This window comes from Typopeltis vanoorti, chromosome 25, assembly GCF_054136105.1.
Source record: "Typopeltis vanoorti isolate ZY-2024b chromosome 25, IOZ_Tvanoo_1.0, whole genome shotgun sequence".
In the NCBI taxonomy this organism is placed as follows: domain Eukaryota; kingdom Metazoa; phylum Arthropoda; class Arachnida; order Uropygi; family Thelyphonidae; genus Typopeltis; species Typopeltis vanoorti.
Genome location: NC_143573.1, coordinates 4,581,646 through 4,597,412, shown reverse-complemented (window position 1 = coordinate 4,597,412; position 15,767 = coordinate 4,581,646). Strand labels below are relative to the sequence as shown.

The window sequence follows — 15,767 nt, the reverse complement described above, 5'->3', positions numbered from 1 at the left end:
GCAGTGCATTTGTTTCGTGTAACGATAATTGAAAAAATATAATTCTTTTCAACAGTGACACTCGTCATAATTCAGCCTTGTATCTATAATAAATAAATAATTATATGTTATTTTAACAAAATAAAATAAAATTTACAAAAAAAAATAGTTCACCACGAACATGCGCCAATAATAAACATTTCATGTCTCACAGAAATAACGAGCACAGGCATAAGATACACTGCCCAAGCGGCAGTGTATCTAATGACGTAACGTGCAACGACAGCAAACTAATATCGGCGTTAGATCACAGTGCATTTGTTTCGTGTAACGATAATTGAAAAAATATTATTCTTTTCATATTTTCAACAGTGACACTCGTCATAATTCAGCCTTGTATCTATAATAAATAAATAATTATATGTTATCTTAAAAAAATAAAATAAGATTTACAAAAAATAGTTCACCAGGCACACACACCAATAATAAACATTTCATATCTCACAGAAATAAGGCGCGTAAGCTTACTAAAAATACACTGCTGTTTGAGCAGTTACAGTTGGGAATGACGTAACGTGCAATGACAAGAACAAACGAATATCGGCGTTAGATCGCAGTGCATTTGTTTCGTAATCTAAAGCGTTAATCGAACAATTTCAATTATTAACTATTCAGTCAATGTCAAAACATAAGCTGTAACCTTTAACATGTTGTACTGCATTTATATAATGTTGTAAGCATTGTTATTATTTATAGACACAAATTTTAATTTTGTCATTTTTTCCTTTGGGGTGCTGCAGTGTCGCAGTGCTCCAGCACTGTACGGGCTGCCAAATCACTGAGTAGCAATTGAGAAATGAATTGCTACTCAGTGATTTAAAGAATTTCTTCTCTTATCCTGACCTTAAGTACCTCTAAGAATGTGATTTTGATGAGTAGATGACAACTATTTTGACATAATTCTATAAAAATGAATCATTTGGTCACACATCATGTGAATAATCATCTGAAATTTAATACTTTGGATGTGCTATGTATATCTAAATATTAAAATTGCACAAGGACTTTATAATCACCCTGTACTAACCTAATTCCAAGTGTTTTTAGAATCAGTGGGATGTTTGTGTATCGGACTATTTGCCGTTATAATGATACAGAAGATGTATTGACTGCCAAAGAACAGGTCGACCATGCTGCTTTAGGACTCAGATTGTGAGGGCTATGAAGGCAAACTACTTTCTCGTGATTATGGCAGAGGTTTGCCTTCATAGCCCTCACAATCTGAGATGAATGTTTTTTTTTCACAAGAGATGAATGTTTTGTAGGGAATGGTGTTTCATGTACTAACTGATGACCTGGAGGTTAGAGCCTATTGTTATTTTACTGGACACTTCCTAATACTACAACTTATGTGGCAGAGAGTGATAAAATCAAAGGCACTTCTCCGATAGTACACGAACAGCACACACAAAGATATCCTCTTCATAGATCAGAAGATTTTCGCCATTGAAGAGTCATTTAGTCACCAAAAAAAGATCGTCTATGTGCCCTGGTTGGTTGCATAGCACATGCCATAGAGCCCCGGATTCAGGGAGGTTATCACCCGGCATCAGTGATGATGGTTTGGTGGATGGCAGCGTATCAGGGGGGGGGTATCCAAGCTGCATTTCTGTTAAATGGGAAAAAACCTCTGCTAAAGTGTATCAAGACACTGTATGGAATGAACCTGTGGTACTGCCTCTGAATAATACATTGTTTCACGGTAGGCATTGGACCTTCCAACAGGACTCAGCCCCTGCACAGGTGAGGACCACACAACAATGGTTGGAAATGAATGTGCCCAACCACATATCACCATCTGATTGGCCATCTGGAAATCCTGATCTGAATCCAATGGACTTCAAATTATGGTCGGAGTTTGAGAGAGTAACCCGCAAGAAATGACTTCCTAGCATCACCATTCTAAAAGTGGATTTGGAGGAAGCATTGGCAGCATTTCCGTTGGATGTTGTGCATGCCGCCATCAACATTGAACATTGAGTGCCACTACATGCACATTATACATGTGGTTTGTATGTGCTGAAAGCTGTAAATGATTTACTGATAATTAAAGGGTTATTCACTGTCCAAGTTGTAACAGTGTTTATGGCCAGATAAGTATAGTATAAAATTTTCTGAAATGAATTAGCACAAAATGCACAAAGTTGATTGTTATAGTCTTGACCATTATACCATTATCAGCCATACAGAATTGCTAATTCTTTTGTACACAGTTATTGTTTTTGTTAAATGTAGTTTTTTCTTTGTAATTATAATACGTATTGATAATCCTCATATCATTTTAATCTCATGATCATTATCAAACTCTTATAAGCTAATGTTTATAAGAATTGATAGTGACTTATACATTTAGAAATACTACTTCTTTTTTTGTGATTGTTTAATGTAAATAAATTTTTTATATTTATTTTTTGTATAGAAAAAGTAAATGAGAGGCATTTATGCATATATGAATATTATCTGAAGATTAATGGTATAATGTCTACAATGAGTTCAGATGAAGACTCTTCAGATTTTCCTCTTACCCCACATAGACAGAGAAATAGACAGAGGCATAGAAGATTAAGAGACATAAGGTCTGGAGGAAGAGCAGCTTGTATCAGTACAAATAGATTTCATTCATCATCAGAAGAAGACATACGGGCTGTTGGTAGACATAGAAAAAGTTCAAACCGTGTTATTAATTCTGATTCAGATAGGAGTAATAATGGCAGTAGCAGTGAGCAGGAAATACAGCAGAGGAAAAAAAAAATTGCACAACCACTAAAAGAGAGTGATACAGAATCATCCAGCTCAGAGAATAAAAACTGTTTAAATGTTGCTGGTGTTGGCAGAGATATTACATATGGCACAAGCAGTAATGAAAGGAATCTTTTGGGACACTTTCTGGAAGGTAACTTAAAGTATTAATACTTTGTTTAAATATAATTAGTAATCTGTTACTGAATTCTTATGTTATTTAAAACTAATGTCCTTTTTGCCATTTCTTCAGGCTTATAAACACTTTTTATAAATTTTTAATTTCTTCTTTGAGTTTAAATTTCGTCTAAGATGTGAGTAACAATAATATAAGGACCTTTTAACTGAAGCTAGTTAAGCTGATCTCATAGCGACCATTATCTCATAAAAACAGACAGAGAGAGCATACAATTGAGACATAATGTGCTTGCCTTCACTGGCATCAACTGCTTTTCCATAATCCTTAATCCTTCCATAATTGCAGTGATCAGGTGATTCAAGCTTCAAGATCTTCTTTAACCAGGGTCTTAAAAATGCCAATCTTCTTTCCATTATCAAGTGGGATGAGGATAACCTTGCGAGCATTAATGTCACCAAAACACAGTTTTTCATCTTTCAGAAGAAAGACATTGCTTTATTCTCCCTTACTTTTTTACAGTGTTCTGCTTGCCAAACAAAATCAGTTTTCTTTTCTCGGGTTGATATTCACATCTAGCCTATCCTTGGACAAACATATCATGTGCATAGCCTCTTAATTTTCCAAAAAAGCTTTATTTGTTTTTGTTTGAAACAAGACATCTATTCTACTCAACTCTGGACACTTTATAAACCTCAAAGCCACCCAACTTTATAATACTGTTCTCACATTTGTATTGATGCACCTAAAATTTCCCTCTGAATGCATGATTGTATTGTATTTAGGAGAGAACGATTCACTTAATAGATACCCCCTCACTGTCTTCGTCCAGTTACTTTCTCATAGATGCTGTATTGCTGCTACTCCACTGAACTGAACTAGCATTCCTCCACTTTTTTCTAATCATGTATGAACATGAACAATTGCTACTCAACACCCATATAACAGCTGAGATCCAGATTTGTCAAATCAACTTCTCATCTTCCATCCTATGTATCTTTGTTCTTTAGAACAGTCTTCTCCATAATGTTTCCCTCGATGATTATTACCCTCAGCTCTTGAAGAAACACATGAACAAATTCCTTTCTTTTCTTTTCTTTGCTGCTTTCATTCCATAGGTTTTGACAGCTTTTGTCCTATATTTTGGGATCATAGGTTTTAGGCTTTCAACCGTACACACATGAAGCTGAAAGAAATTTCAGTAGTTCTTTTATATCTATCATTATAATTATACAGTTTATATAGTGAAAGTATATGTGGGTGAATTCAATATGAAAAAAGCTAGATAAGAATAAAAGTGAGATGAAAGAGGTGAGAACAGGTGAAAAAGGAACTGGGGAATAAGGTAATAATGAATGGAAGTCATGAGAGAATTGAAAGAAAATGGGGTTGATTTTGTACAGAGATTCTTTGATTCAAAATATTGTTGATAAAACAGGGTAGTGAAAAAACTGGTTGCAAAGATGTGACTCAAGCTATCAGGAAGCAGAAAAAAAGAGTTTGTAAGAAATAGTTGCATTAGTCATAATAAATGACTTGAAATCAAAAAGAATGAAGTGAAAAAAGGTTGTCGAAAATCGTTGAAAGAAACAGGGGAGGGAAAAGTGTAACAATCTCCAGCCATTTAGGGAGTTACTAGGTGTAGATGATAATTAATTGCCCAGCGTGAGGCTGCCAACCTATGTATTGCAGGTTAGTTTGAAAAGATACTATGTTTGGCCTCTAGAGTGATTGTATTCAGGATTCTAGCCCTTAACTAGAATTTGATGTATAGAATGATTTTGATGGAAGAGGATTTCTTGTCACCTGGGTGGCATTTGAGTGGATTTGGAGTGAGGCATTTCAAGAATTTTATAATAAATTATGGATACAGCTATTGTGGTAATAAATTCAATTTAATATAAACCAAATTGACCTTAATATCAAGGTCATCATTTTTTTTTTTTTTTTTTTTACCAGAGGTCAATAGTGTTGACAATTGACCAAATTAGTGTTACTTCAGCATACTATGTGTATTGTGATGTAATTTTTCTCTTTCTATACAGGGTGTACAACTTTTAATGACAATAGAAGGTAAATAGCAATAGATGAACACTTTTTATTACCATGCAAATGTGGCATAACATTTGAAGTTTCATCACAGACAGTTCAAGTTCGATATGACTGCCTCCAGTAATTCTGCAGATGTCCCATCTGGCGCAACTTCAGCAATGGCAGCAGTAATTCTGAAATGCAGCTCATCCAAATTGGCTTGTAGTGGTGGTACAGACACTCAATCTTTTGCAAAGCCCCACAAGTAAATAATCTTACTCTGTAACATCGGGGAATGCAGTGGCCATGCTACAGGCACCTCTCTACCAATCCATCTGCCTAGAAAGCAGGTGTCGAGGTATGACCTTACGGTCAGGTAATTAGGAGGTGCTCTGTCTAGATGGAAATGAAAGCATTGTGGTCATTGCTATCTAATTGTGATATTAGATACCTTTGTAGCATGTCCAGTTATAATTAAAAAAAAAAAAAGGTGGGTTTAATCCTACCGGCTGCGGCATTGTAATAATTAAGTGGGTTTAATTCTGTCGGATCTCTTTATATCTCTCTTTATGTCTTATTATCTTTATATGTTTATATACAGCTTTTGTTATGTACTTCTAACTATTCTTCCTTATCACTCTCTGGTATATCTTTAATATCTCCTTATGCTAAACTGCCTTCCGCACTTACCTTCTTATTCTTCGAACACCAGAAAATTTATTTGTTTAAAAGCTGCACCACTGATGTTTGTTTTCTATTAACAAGAAGTGTAAAATGCGTCCAGTAGTTTTCTATTTACCGTCAGAATATCTCTAATTTAATTAGTATCTGCAGTCGTGGTCTACTATCTATTCTTTACTATCTTTTCTCTTGGGTTCCCGCTAATAGGCTCTGATATTTTTTCAGAACAGTGCATCAAATAATTAAGAATCAGGCGACACTTATTTAATATTTAAACAACAAAATTTAATTCACATAAGACAAATTTACATTGCATATGCAGTAATAAAAAAAAAACATCTTAATTCAAATCTGCATAAATAAATTAGTTAAGTTCCTGCATACAAAATCATATCACATATTTAACTAATTTTCTTAATATAACATAAATCATTTATACTGAGCAATGGTACTTATTACTTAATTGTTAACTCTTATTCATCGAACACATAAACAATATCTTTTACCCACAATTGCTCTTTCCTTTCTATGCTTGGAATATTCTATAGGTAAGTTTCAGCAAACAGTTACATTATAACTTAATTCAACTACAAATTCCTGACAATTAATTACTTTATAATCTTGAACTGTTAAATATGCCTATTTAGATCAGCCTCTATTTTACAGTCCACTAATAAGTTCTCTTAAAAGCTCAAGAAAAATTGAACACAAACGGGTCAACTCACTTTATAGCTGCTACCCACTGTGCACTTGGCTTCGAACTGGACTTCTGTTCCCTTTTTCTTCCATGTCAGGTTTTTCTCTCCCTCTTTACGCCGGCGATAGATTTACTGACGCTTCTGGGATGCTGTACTCGCTGCACTTCAGACAAAGATTATTGGCTTGTGGAATGCTTGCATGCACATTGGACTAACGGAGCAATTTCTTCCCTCTGGTTAACAGCTCCCGGCGAAGACGCGTCAATTCATCATCAAATATCTGCTTTGCCTGGCGGATCGGCTCCTCGTCATCTTTCTTTTAGATCACTGGCATGATTTCTCCTGAAGTCGTGATCCCGATGACGTACATCTGACGGATAACTGCCGATGACTTCTTGACAACTGACCGATGACCTCTGGATCATTGATGAAAATTTCTGGAACAGATATTGCGATCTTTTCGCCAACGCCTTTTATTCGGTCACTTGCCAATCCTTGCACGGAAGATATGTGACCCTCGAACATTTTGGTGAAATCCCTTGATCCTTTTCTCAGACTGACCCTTCCTTTGTTTTTCTCCAGTACACCCTAAATCCTATTCGTTCTGGCAGTGGACATTCGCTTGAAGCTTTTGTCGGTCCACCTAGCACCGACCTTGAGCATTTCCATGCAGAACACACACAAAATTTGATGTCTTTACAAAGAGCTAAAAATATACTGTTTACTAGTGGCAAGGTATTGCCTTAATGCTACACCTTGTAGAAAATTCCCTTATTTGGCAGAGCGCATATACAATTCCCATTGGGATTATTTACATTTAAACAAACATCTATGTACAAGTTACAATTTTTACTGGGCTTGACCTTGGTAAAATTTATGTAAAAATATTTAGACTTTTTGGAGCTACATAAATATTTTTACACAGTTACACACCACCAGTAATGGTAAACTCCTAAAAAAGAAGGGGTCATACCCTTTCTTCTTGTTTATGGCACAAAAAACGTTAGCCTTTGGGGAACCACGAACATGTTCTACAATGGCGTGTGGATTTTCGCCTTCCCAAATTCTGCAGTTGTGAGTGTTTACTTACATGAAAAGTGCACTCATCACCGAAAACGATCATGTCCAAAAAGTCCTTATTTTGTTCTATCCTACATAATTTCCATTCAGAGAAATCCTGTGTATCTTCTTATTGTCTTTCTTCAAATGTTTGTATGAGGTTTAATTTGTAGGGCCTTAAATATAGACACTGTTGTAAAACATGCCATACATTCTAATGTGGAATTCCAATTTGACAAGACGCCCATCTGGTTGACTTTCCAGGGATTATCTTGAACCTTTCCAAAACAGCATCAGCAACACACGGCCTTACCATTGACCTTGGACGATTCACAGAACAGCCTGCTTCCACAAAATTCTTGCACCATGTCTAGATTGTTCATCTGCTAGGAGGTTCTTTGCATGTTGCATGCGGAAATTCCTCTGAACTTGTGTTGCAGCACCTGACTAACATTTCCTGTTGCAATGTTACGTGTTGATAGGAAGATGTGTTGGCCTCTACGTGTCAAAGACAAATATCAGAGTGTTTAACTCGGGTTGGAAAAGTGGTCAGGACACGATTATAAAGAGAGAAGTGGGCAGAGTAAGGGCTGGCAATGGAGACAAGATGGATCTTAGTGCTGTTTTTAATTAAACACAACACTAATTAATAAATTAGTTTATTAACACAACAGCATTTGAATTTTTAAGATATTTAAGTGTAGCATACTTGTATTAAATATGTTAGAATAAAACTATTACTTTAAAACCAATCTCTTAATATTCTGTGGGTACTAGAGACATTGCATTTTATGTATTCGTTAAAAAGTGGTTTCATCTTGTCACTAACCAAATAAAGATGTCAAAGTCCGAATTTCATCTCTGATAGAAGAAATTTTATTTTACAGTGCTCGCTCTGCACCATTGAAAGTTGCCATTTTCAAATGGTTTGACATATCAAGCCATCTAGTGTTGTCATTTTGGTAATAAAGTTTTGTGACTAAAATTGATGCTTCGCTGAGTTATGACGCTCAGCTTTTGTACGAGTTATTCTCTGTTCTCCTGCAAAGTTGTGTACATTCTTTTGAAACACCCTGTATATATGTATATTCCAGATGATGATCTTGAGACTACTATAAAGGTCAAAATGTGGAGTAATTATTTTGGTGTATATTAAATTGAAGTCATTACTGTAGCATGGTATTGTCTCCAACATTTATGATAATGAGTGAAAAAATTGTTGGTCTGTGAGATAGAGAATGTGTAATATCAGGAAAACAGGTAGTTGCTAGGGTGGAAAGTGGAGAGATGTGTTGACAGCATTGATGTGAATGACAACAAAGGATTTTTTATTTATTTTTTGATAAATATTTATTCCACACACGAGAGGTATACAAGAATCCACAGCGCATCAGTGCCGTGTATAAGGTGCAGATAAAGGATGGATAAAGAAGAAATCTGTTGATGTTTTTCTAAAACGCAGATACTAGAGACATTGCATTTTAGAGTTTGAAGTTGTTAGGAAACACCTTATGAGGAAGGCTATTCCAGAGGATCAAGGTAGGTGGAGAAGCAGATTCAATGTTTTTTCAATTGTACTGAAAAGGGATATCAAGCATATTCTTGTTTTTAACAGGTCCAACTGTAAGTGGAGGACTGATGTTTGCCAATTCACTGGAGCAATAACCATGGAAATACCTATAGAGGAGAGACCAATTTTTGTTGCATTTGGGTTTGCTGGTAGTTGTTTTACATTTATTGCGTGCTTCAGTATAGGCTTAGTATGAAGCTGAGACTTTTGATGCAAGCTGTCTTCAATAAGCTGAGTTTTTTTATTCAACTGCTTTTTTACATCTTCTGAAGAACTAGAGCATGGAAAGTTAATGGGGATTTGCAGAGAATGAAGTCTTTATGCCAGTTGGGTGATTTCTGTGATTTGCTCAGTGCAAGTGTCTGAGTTAGAAGAGCAGAAGCAGTAGTCATGCTATGGAAAGGAAGAGTGGTAGTACTGTAGGTCATCCCACTTGATACCTTTGTAGTGCCAAAGGACACAAAGTTGAGTGTGGCCAAAAGAAAGGCATTCTGAGTGACTGGAAATTTGCACAATATTAGGGTCTGAGTTGCCGAGTGGAGAGGTGACCTTTACAGTGTATCTGGAAGGAGATCTAGTTAACAAAAGATCAAGGTATTGGGAAATTGCATATGATTATTGAGAATTTGGGTGGGTAGGTATATTATTTGTATTAGTTAATTGCTTTAAGCTATCCAAGATTAACTTCTTCCTTAGTGACCTGAATTTCCACAACTCCCATTGGCTCCCTTTCTCCAACACTACTGATTAAAGCTGGACATAATGCAGAAGTTGGTTGAGCTTCATGGAGAGGAAGGTGAAAAAGGTCTGAGTGGTTTTCAGAGTTTGGAGACTGTTAATTGCAGCAGATGAATGTTACTAATTGGTGTAATGAAACCTTGTGCCAGAGAAGGTCAAAAGCAAGGGATTCTAAAATTAACATTCTCTGGCAGCAGTGTCAAATCACAAAAAGACACTTTTGTGGCAAAACAAATCATAAAGAGTGTAATATGGATGTTAAAGGTGAACTAAGTAGTTGATGTAGCTGCGATTTAAGTTTCTCTTAGGAGAAGTGGTCTGGTTTGGATGTTTGTAAATGGTGATGAACGTTGTTTATGTTGGAATTTATGCCATGGATGTTTGTAAAGTGGATGTGAAATTTTTTGGTAGGGATTCTGGTATGTTTAGAATATTGTGCTTGGCTTGATTTGTTTGGATGAATTGGTTGTCAAGAGAGGTTTATTTTGATCACAGTATTACTGTCATTATTTGTCTGTTTTATTTTTAGATGAAAGGAAAGAGTGAGGACATGCAGTGGGAGCAGATAGACTCATGAATATGACACCCATACAGAGAGCAACCAGTCTCTTTGCCTTTCCATTGCTTTGACAGTGTCTCCCATAACCACTACTCAGACTCCCTCTCCAGGCACGACTTCGCAGAGTATGTAGCTACAGGATTATGTGACCATTGGCTGGGAAGTCTCCAGATTCTTTTCTGATAGGTTTGGGTCTATGTGCTATCTGATGGCTGAAATGTGGTACCATCTTTTTAACTGATGTATCCAAGCCTAGTATACTAGATCTCTCAGTATATTAGGCTTGTTCTTGAAGGGTATCATTCACACTGCATGGAAGAGAGAGGGTAGAACAGAGAACTAGAACCTCTGCCCTAAAGACCAAACATCGCCTTCATCTCTTCATTCGCCCAATAAGCTGGTTGGTGCTGTTTCACTAGGCAATGGACATCATCTGTCATGTAATGGGTATAGTTGGCATTTTCTCAAACTAGGAAGATATCCAATTGCAGTGGTAATGCTTACTTTTTGTGTTAGAGCCCCTTTTGTAGAAATAGGCCACACCATAGGAAGATGGAGTTGACTTGACAAGGATAGGCTGTATATTGCGTACCCCTGTCCATTAGTGACCCATGTCGGTAATGATAAGAAGGGCAAATGTTCAGAAGGATTGATCGAGAACATAGTCCAGTTGGATAATAGAATTTTGTAGGTGGAGATGGCTGTTACTGGAGAAAAAGGGATAAAATATCATTGGCGGCCACTGTTTGGAATGTGACTATAATAAGAAATACAAGTTTACCTGTAAGCCTTAAGGATTGGGGGGGATTGCTATTATACACTAATACCAGAAATATCAAGAATAAAGATGGGAGATTTTGCAGCAGTAATCAGTACAGATTAGCTGAAGTTCCCTGCCATTTGTGGGATATGTATGAATTTATATTATTTAGTTAAGGGTATTGTATTTTAAGGATAGATAAAGGAATAGAGAAAGTGGAGTTGCTAATGACAGCAGAAAAAAAGTTGAGTCCAACAAGGGTGGTTGATTTAAGACAAGGGCTGTGATAGTTGCAGGTTCAAAGCTGTTTAGATTAGTGATAAAAGGTAAGTAATGATTATGGGGATTTTGCTATGGGGCATAAATTGAAAGAAGAAAATAACACCTAGAATAAGGAAAAAGAATTCATAGACTTTGAGAGTATATTAGGGGAATTGAAGAGTCATAAGACTTGGATTTGATAACTTCAGAGAACATAATGTAAATAAGTGTCCACTTTATCTCTCATTCTGGTGAGTGGCATGTAATACTGATCTATAAGATGGCCTAAGCAAATTTCAGTTATGGAGAGATAACCTAGACACTAACTTACATCAGCACTATGGAATCAAAAACTGCAAGGGAAGAAAGCAGTTATGTACTTGGGAATCATTAAGGGTGTTAGATAAAAGAGTTTCAGATTGTATTCTGAAAATGATAAATTAAGTGAATAAATGGCATGGTTAATCAAGAACATACAAAAAAAAATGTCGTGGAAGGATAGAAACCTACATAGAGGTACATTAGCAGACTCAAGGTGTCGACTGGAAGAACGATAAAAATTTGAAACATTCTGCCCATATTGTTTTCTCCAGCACTTACAATCCTTAGCTTGTCAAGAAACATATAGAAGGATTAATGACTTGATGAAATGCAAATGGTGACTGCAGTTGAATTATTGAAAGTCAATATTTTAGTGTGTATTCTTCTTCAAGTGTCATTCCCTAGAAGGAAGTTGGCAGCCATGTCACGGAACCTTTTTCTTTCTTTTGCTGCTCTGCAACATTTATGGAAATTCAAGCCAGTCCAGTCCTTAATGTCTTCAAACCACATTCTCATGGGTCTACCTCTCCCTCTTTTTTCCATCCAATTTCCCTTCTAATATTAATTTCTGAATGCCTTCTTAGTTAGATGTCCAAAATATTTAAGTTTTCACTCTTTAATTCTTTTCATTAATGTTTTTTTGAAAATTATGGAGACAACTACTGTGTTTGAATAAAAACTTTAGTTTAATTAAAAAATATAACTAAAATCTACAATTCGACATTTCAACCTTTATGTCAAGGTCATATTCTGGAGTGTACAAATATACACAAGAAACAAACTATACTACAATCAAACTGGTTCTTTAAAGACACTGACCAACCGCTACCACAATTGTTGGCCTGACCTCTGGTAGGAAAAAAAAAAAAAAATTATACATCAACGCTAGAGTCCTATTATTTGTGTTGTCTACTATATACATATATTAACATTATTCCAGCCAGTTGGAGTGGAATGGTTTCTAATACTAGCGGATTGGCTAGAGTCCTGATTTATGTTGAATCTTTCATATTAGGTTGGCTGAATGTGTGCCATCCAGATCCTTGGAATTTTCATACCATCTTTGTTATTGATATTTGGGTGGCTTATCAGGATTTCGCAGGATTCCTTAAATTTTCTTTCGTACCAGGTTTTTGTGCAGTGTAAGGAGCAGGTGCTTTTCCAGTTGATTTGGTGTAAGGTGTTAAGTGCGTGGTCTGAGAGGCCTGCTTCACCATAATGGTTATATTTAATGTGTCTAATGTGTTCTTTCTTGCATATAGGGATTGTCTGTCCTGTTTCACCAATGTACGGTAAGTTACAGGTGCAGCGGATGCAATAGACTCCAGGATGTGCTAATGGGAGGAGAGGATCCTTAGAGGAGCTGAATATGGTTTTAAGTTTAGTGGGTGGTTTAAAGGTGGCATTGAGGTTATAATGTTGTAGGATTCTGTTGATTTTTTCTGATAACCCTTTAATGTATGGGAAGGCTATGGTTTTACTGTAATCTAGATTCGTTTTTGTTGTGGTTTTATAGAGTATTTTATTGACAGTAATTTTGTTATAGCCATTATTTATGAATGTGTCACTAATGATTTTTAGTTCTTGTTTCAGGGCTTGCTGGTTAGAGCAAATAGTTGTGGCTCTGTTTTTAAGGGTATTAATGACTCCATATTTTTGTGCTGGGTGGTGATATGAATTCGCATGTATGTATTGGCCCATGTGTGTCGGTTTTCGGTAGACAGTGAAGGATAGACTGCCTGAAGGAAGACGTGTAACTAGTGTGTCTAGGAACGGGAGCGAATTTTGGTTTTCGATTTCGATGGTAAATTGTATGCGTTCGTGTTGTTTGTTTAGGTGGCTGAGGAATGTGTTTAGCGTTTGTCGCCCGTGCGGCCAGATCGCGAACATGTCGTCGACGTATCTGAGCCAGACTGTTGGTCGTAGCGTGGCGGAATCAAGAGCCCTTTGCTCAAAGGTTTCCATGTAGAAGTTAGCAATTATGGGGGGGTTAATGGCGAGCCCATGGCTGTACCTTCCTTTTGTAGGTAGAATTTGTTTTGCCACATGAAGTAACCGGACTTTAGTACGTGGGCAAAGAGGGCCGTAATGTCGGGCGGAAATTTGTTCTGTAATAGGAGAATTGTGTCATTGATGGGGCATTAGTGAAAAGGGCAGAAACGTCAAAACTGACTAATAAGTCATCTTTGTCGAGTGTTATGTTTTTGATTTTGTTTATAAAGTGTTGTGTGTTTTTTATGTAGGAGGAGGAATGACCTACCAACTCCTTGAGTGTTGCCGTTAATTTCTTGGCTACGTGGTAATTGAGACTGTCTATTCCTTCCACGATTGGTCGAAGGGGCACATTTTGTTTGTGTATTTTCGGAACCCCATATATTCTGGGGGATCGGGCATAGTGGGGTTTGAGTGTTTTAACCGTGTCTTGTAGCCAAGAAGTGACGGACTTTAGTAGTTTTTCTGTTTTATCCTTTATCCTTTTTGTTGGGTTATAATATCCGAAAATACACAAACAAAATGTGTCCCTTCGACCAATCGTGGAAGGAATAGACAGTCCCAATTGCCACCTAGCCAAGAAAATAGCGGCAACACTCAAGGAGTTGGTAGGTCATTCCTCCTCCTACATAAAAAACACACAACACTTTATAAACAAAATCAAAAACATAACACTCGACAAAGATGACTTATTAGTCAGTTTTGACATTTCTGCTCTTTTCACTAATGTCCCCATCAATGACACAATTCTCCTACTACAGAACAAATTTCCGCCCGACATTACGGCCCTCTTTGCCCACGTACCAGTTACTTCATGTGGCAAAACAAATTCTACCTACAAAAGGAAGGTACAGCCATGGGCTCACCATTAACCCCCCCCACAATCGCTAACTTCTACATGGAAACCTTTGAGCAAAGGGCTCTTGATTCCGCCACACTACGACCGACAGTCTGGCTCAGATACGTCGACGACGTGTTCGCGATCTGGCTGCACGGACGACCAACGCTAAACACATTCCTCAGCCACCTAAACAAACAACACGAACGCATACAATTTACCATCGAAATCGAAAACCAAAATTCGCTCCTGTTCCTAGACACACTAGTTACACGTCTTCCTTCAGGCAGTCTATCCTTCACTGTCTACCGAAAACCGACACACACGGGCCAATACATACATGCGAATTCATACCACCACCCAGCACAAAAATATGGAGTCATTAACACCCTTAAAAACAGAGTCACAACTATTTGCTCTAACCAGCAAGCCCTGAAACAAGAACTAAAAATCATTAGTGACACATTCATAAATAATGGCTGTAACAAAATTACTGTCAATAAAATACTCTATAAAACCACAACAAAAACGAATCTAGATTACAGTAAAACCATAGCCATCCCATACATTAAAGGGTTATCAGAAAAAATCAACAGAATCCTACAACATTATAACCTCAATGCCACCTTTAAACCACCCACTAAACTTAAAACCATATTCAGCTCCTCTAATATCCTCTCCTCCCATTAGCACATCCTGGAGTCTATTGCATCCGCTGCACCTGTAACTTACCGTACATTGGTGAAACAGGACAGACAATCCCTATACGCAAGAAAGAACACATTAGACACATTAAATATAACCATTATGGTGAAGCAGGCCTCTCAGACCACGCACTTAACACCTTACACCAAATCAACTGGAAAAGCACCTGCTCCTTACACTGCACAAAAACCTGGTACGAAAGAAAATTTAAGGAATCCTGCGAAATCCTGATAAACCACCCAAATATCAATAACAAAGATGGTATGAAAATTCCAAGGATCTGGATGGCATACATTCAGCCAACCTAATATGAAAGATTCAACATAAATCAGGACTCTAGCCAATCCTCTAGTATTAGAAACCATTCCACTCCAACTGGCTGGAATAATGTTAATATATGTATATAGTAGACAACACAAATAATAGGACTATAGCGTTGATGTATAATTTTTTTTAATTTTTTTAATTTTTTCCACCAGAGGTCAGGCCAACAATTGTGGTAGCAGTTGGTCAGTGTCTTTAATGAACCAGTTTGATTGTAGTATAGCTTGTTTCTTGTGTATATTTGTACGGCTCCAGAAGATGACCTTGACATAAAGGTCTAAACGTCGAATTGTAGATTTTAGTTATATTAAACTAA

At 36.8% G+C, this 15,767-nt stretch overlaps 1 protein-coding gene across 3 annotated transcripts in view; it reads left to right on the top strand.

The window, feature by feature from the left end:
* Positions 1-15,767, top strand: part of LOC150092490 (uncharacterized) — a 376,973-nt gene that overhangs the window by 99,294 nt on the left and 261,912 nt on the right. For all 3 annotated transcript variants that reach the window (XM_090414773.1, XM_090414771.1, XM_090414772.1), the window contains exon 3: positions 2,459-2,932. In XM_090414773.1, coding sequence (XP_090270899.1) covers positions 2,518-2,932 — 415 coding nt within the window. In that variant the 5' untranslated portion in view covers positions 2,459-2,517. The remainder of the gene's footprint in view (positions 1-2,458; positions 2,933-15,767) is intronic.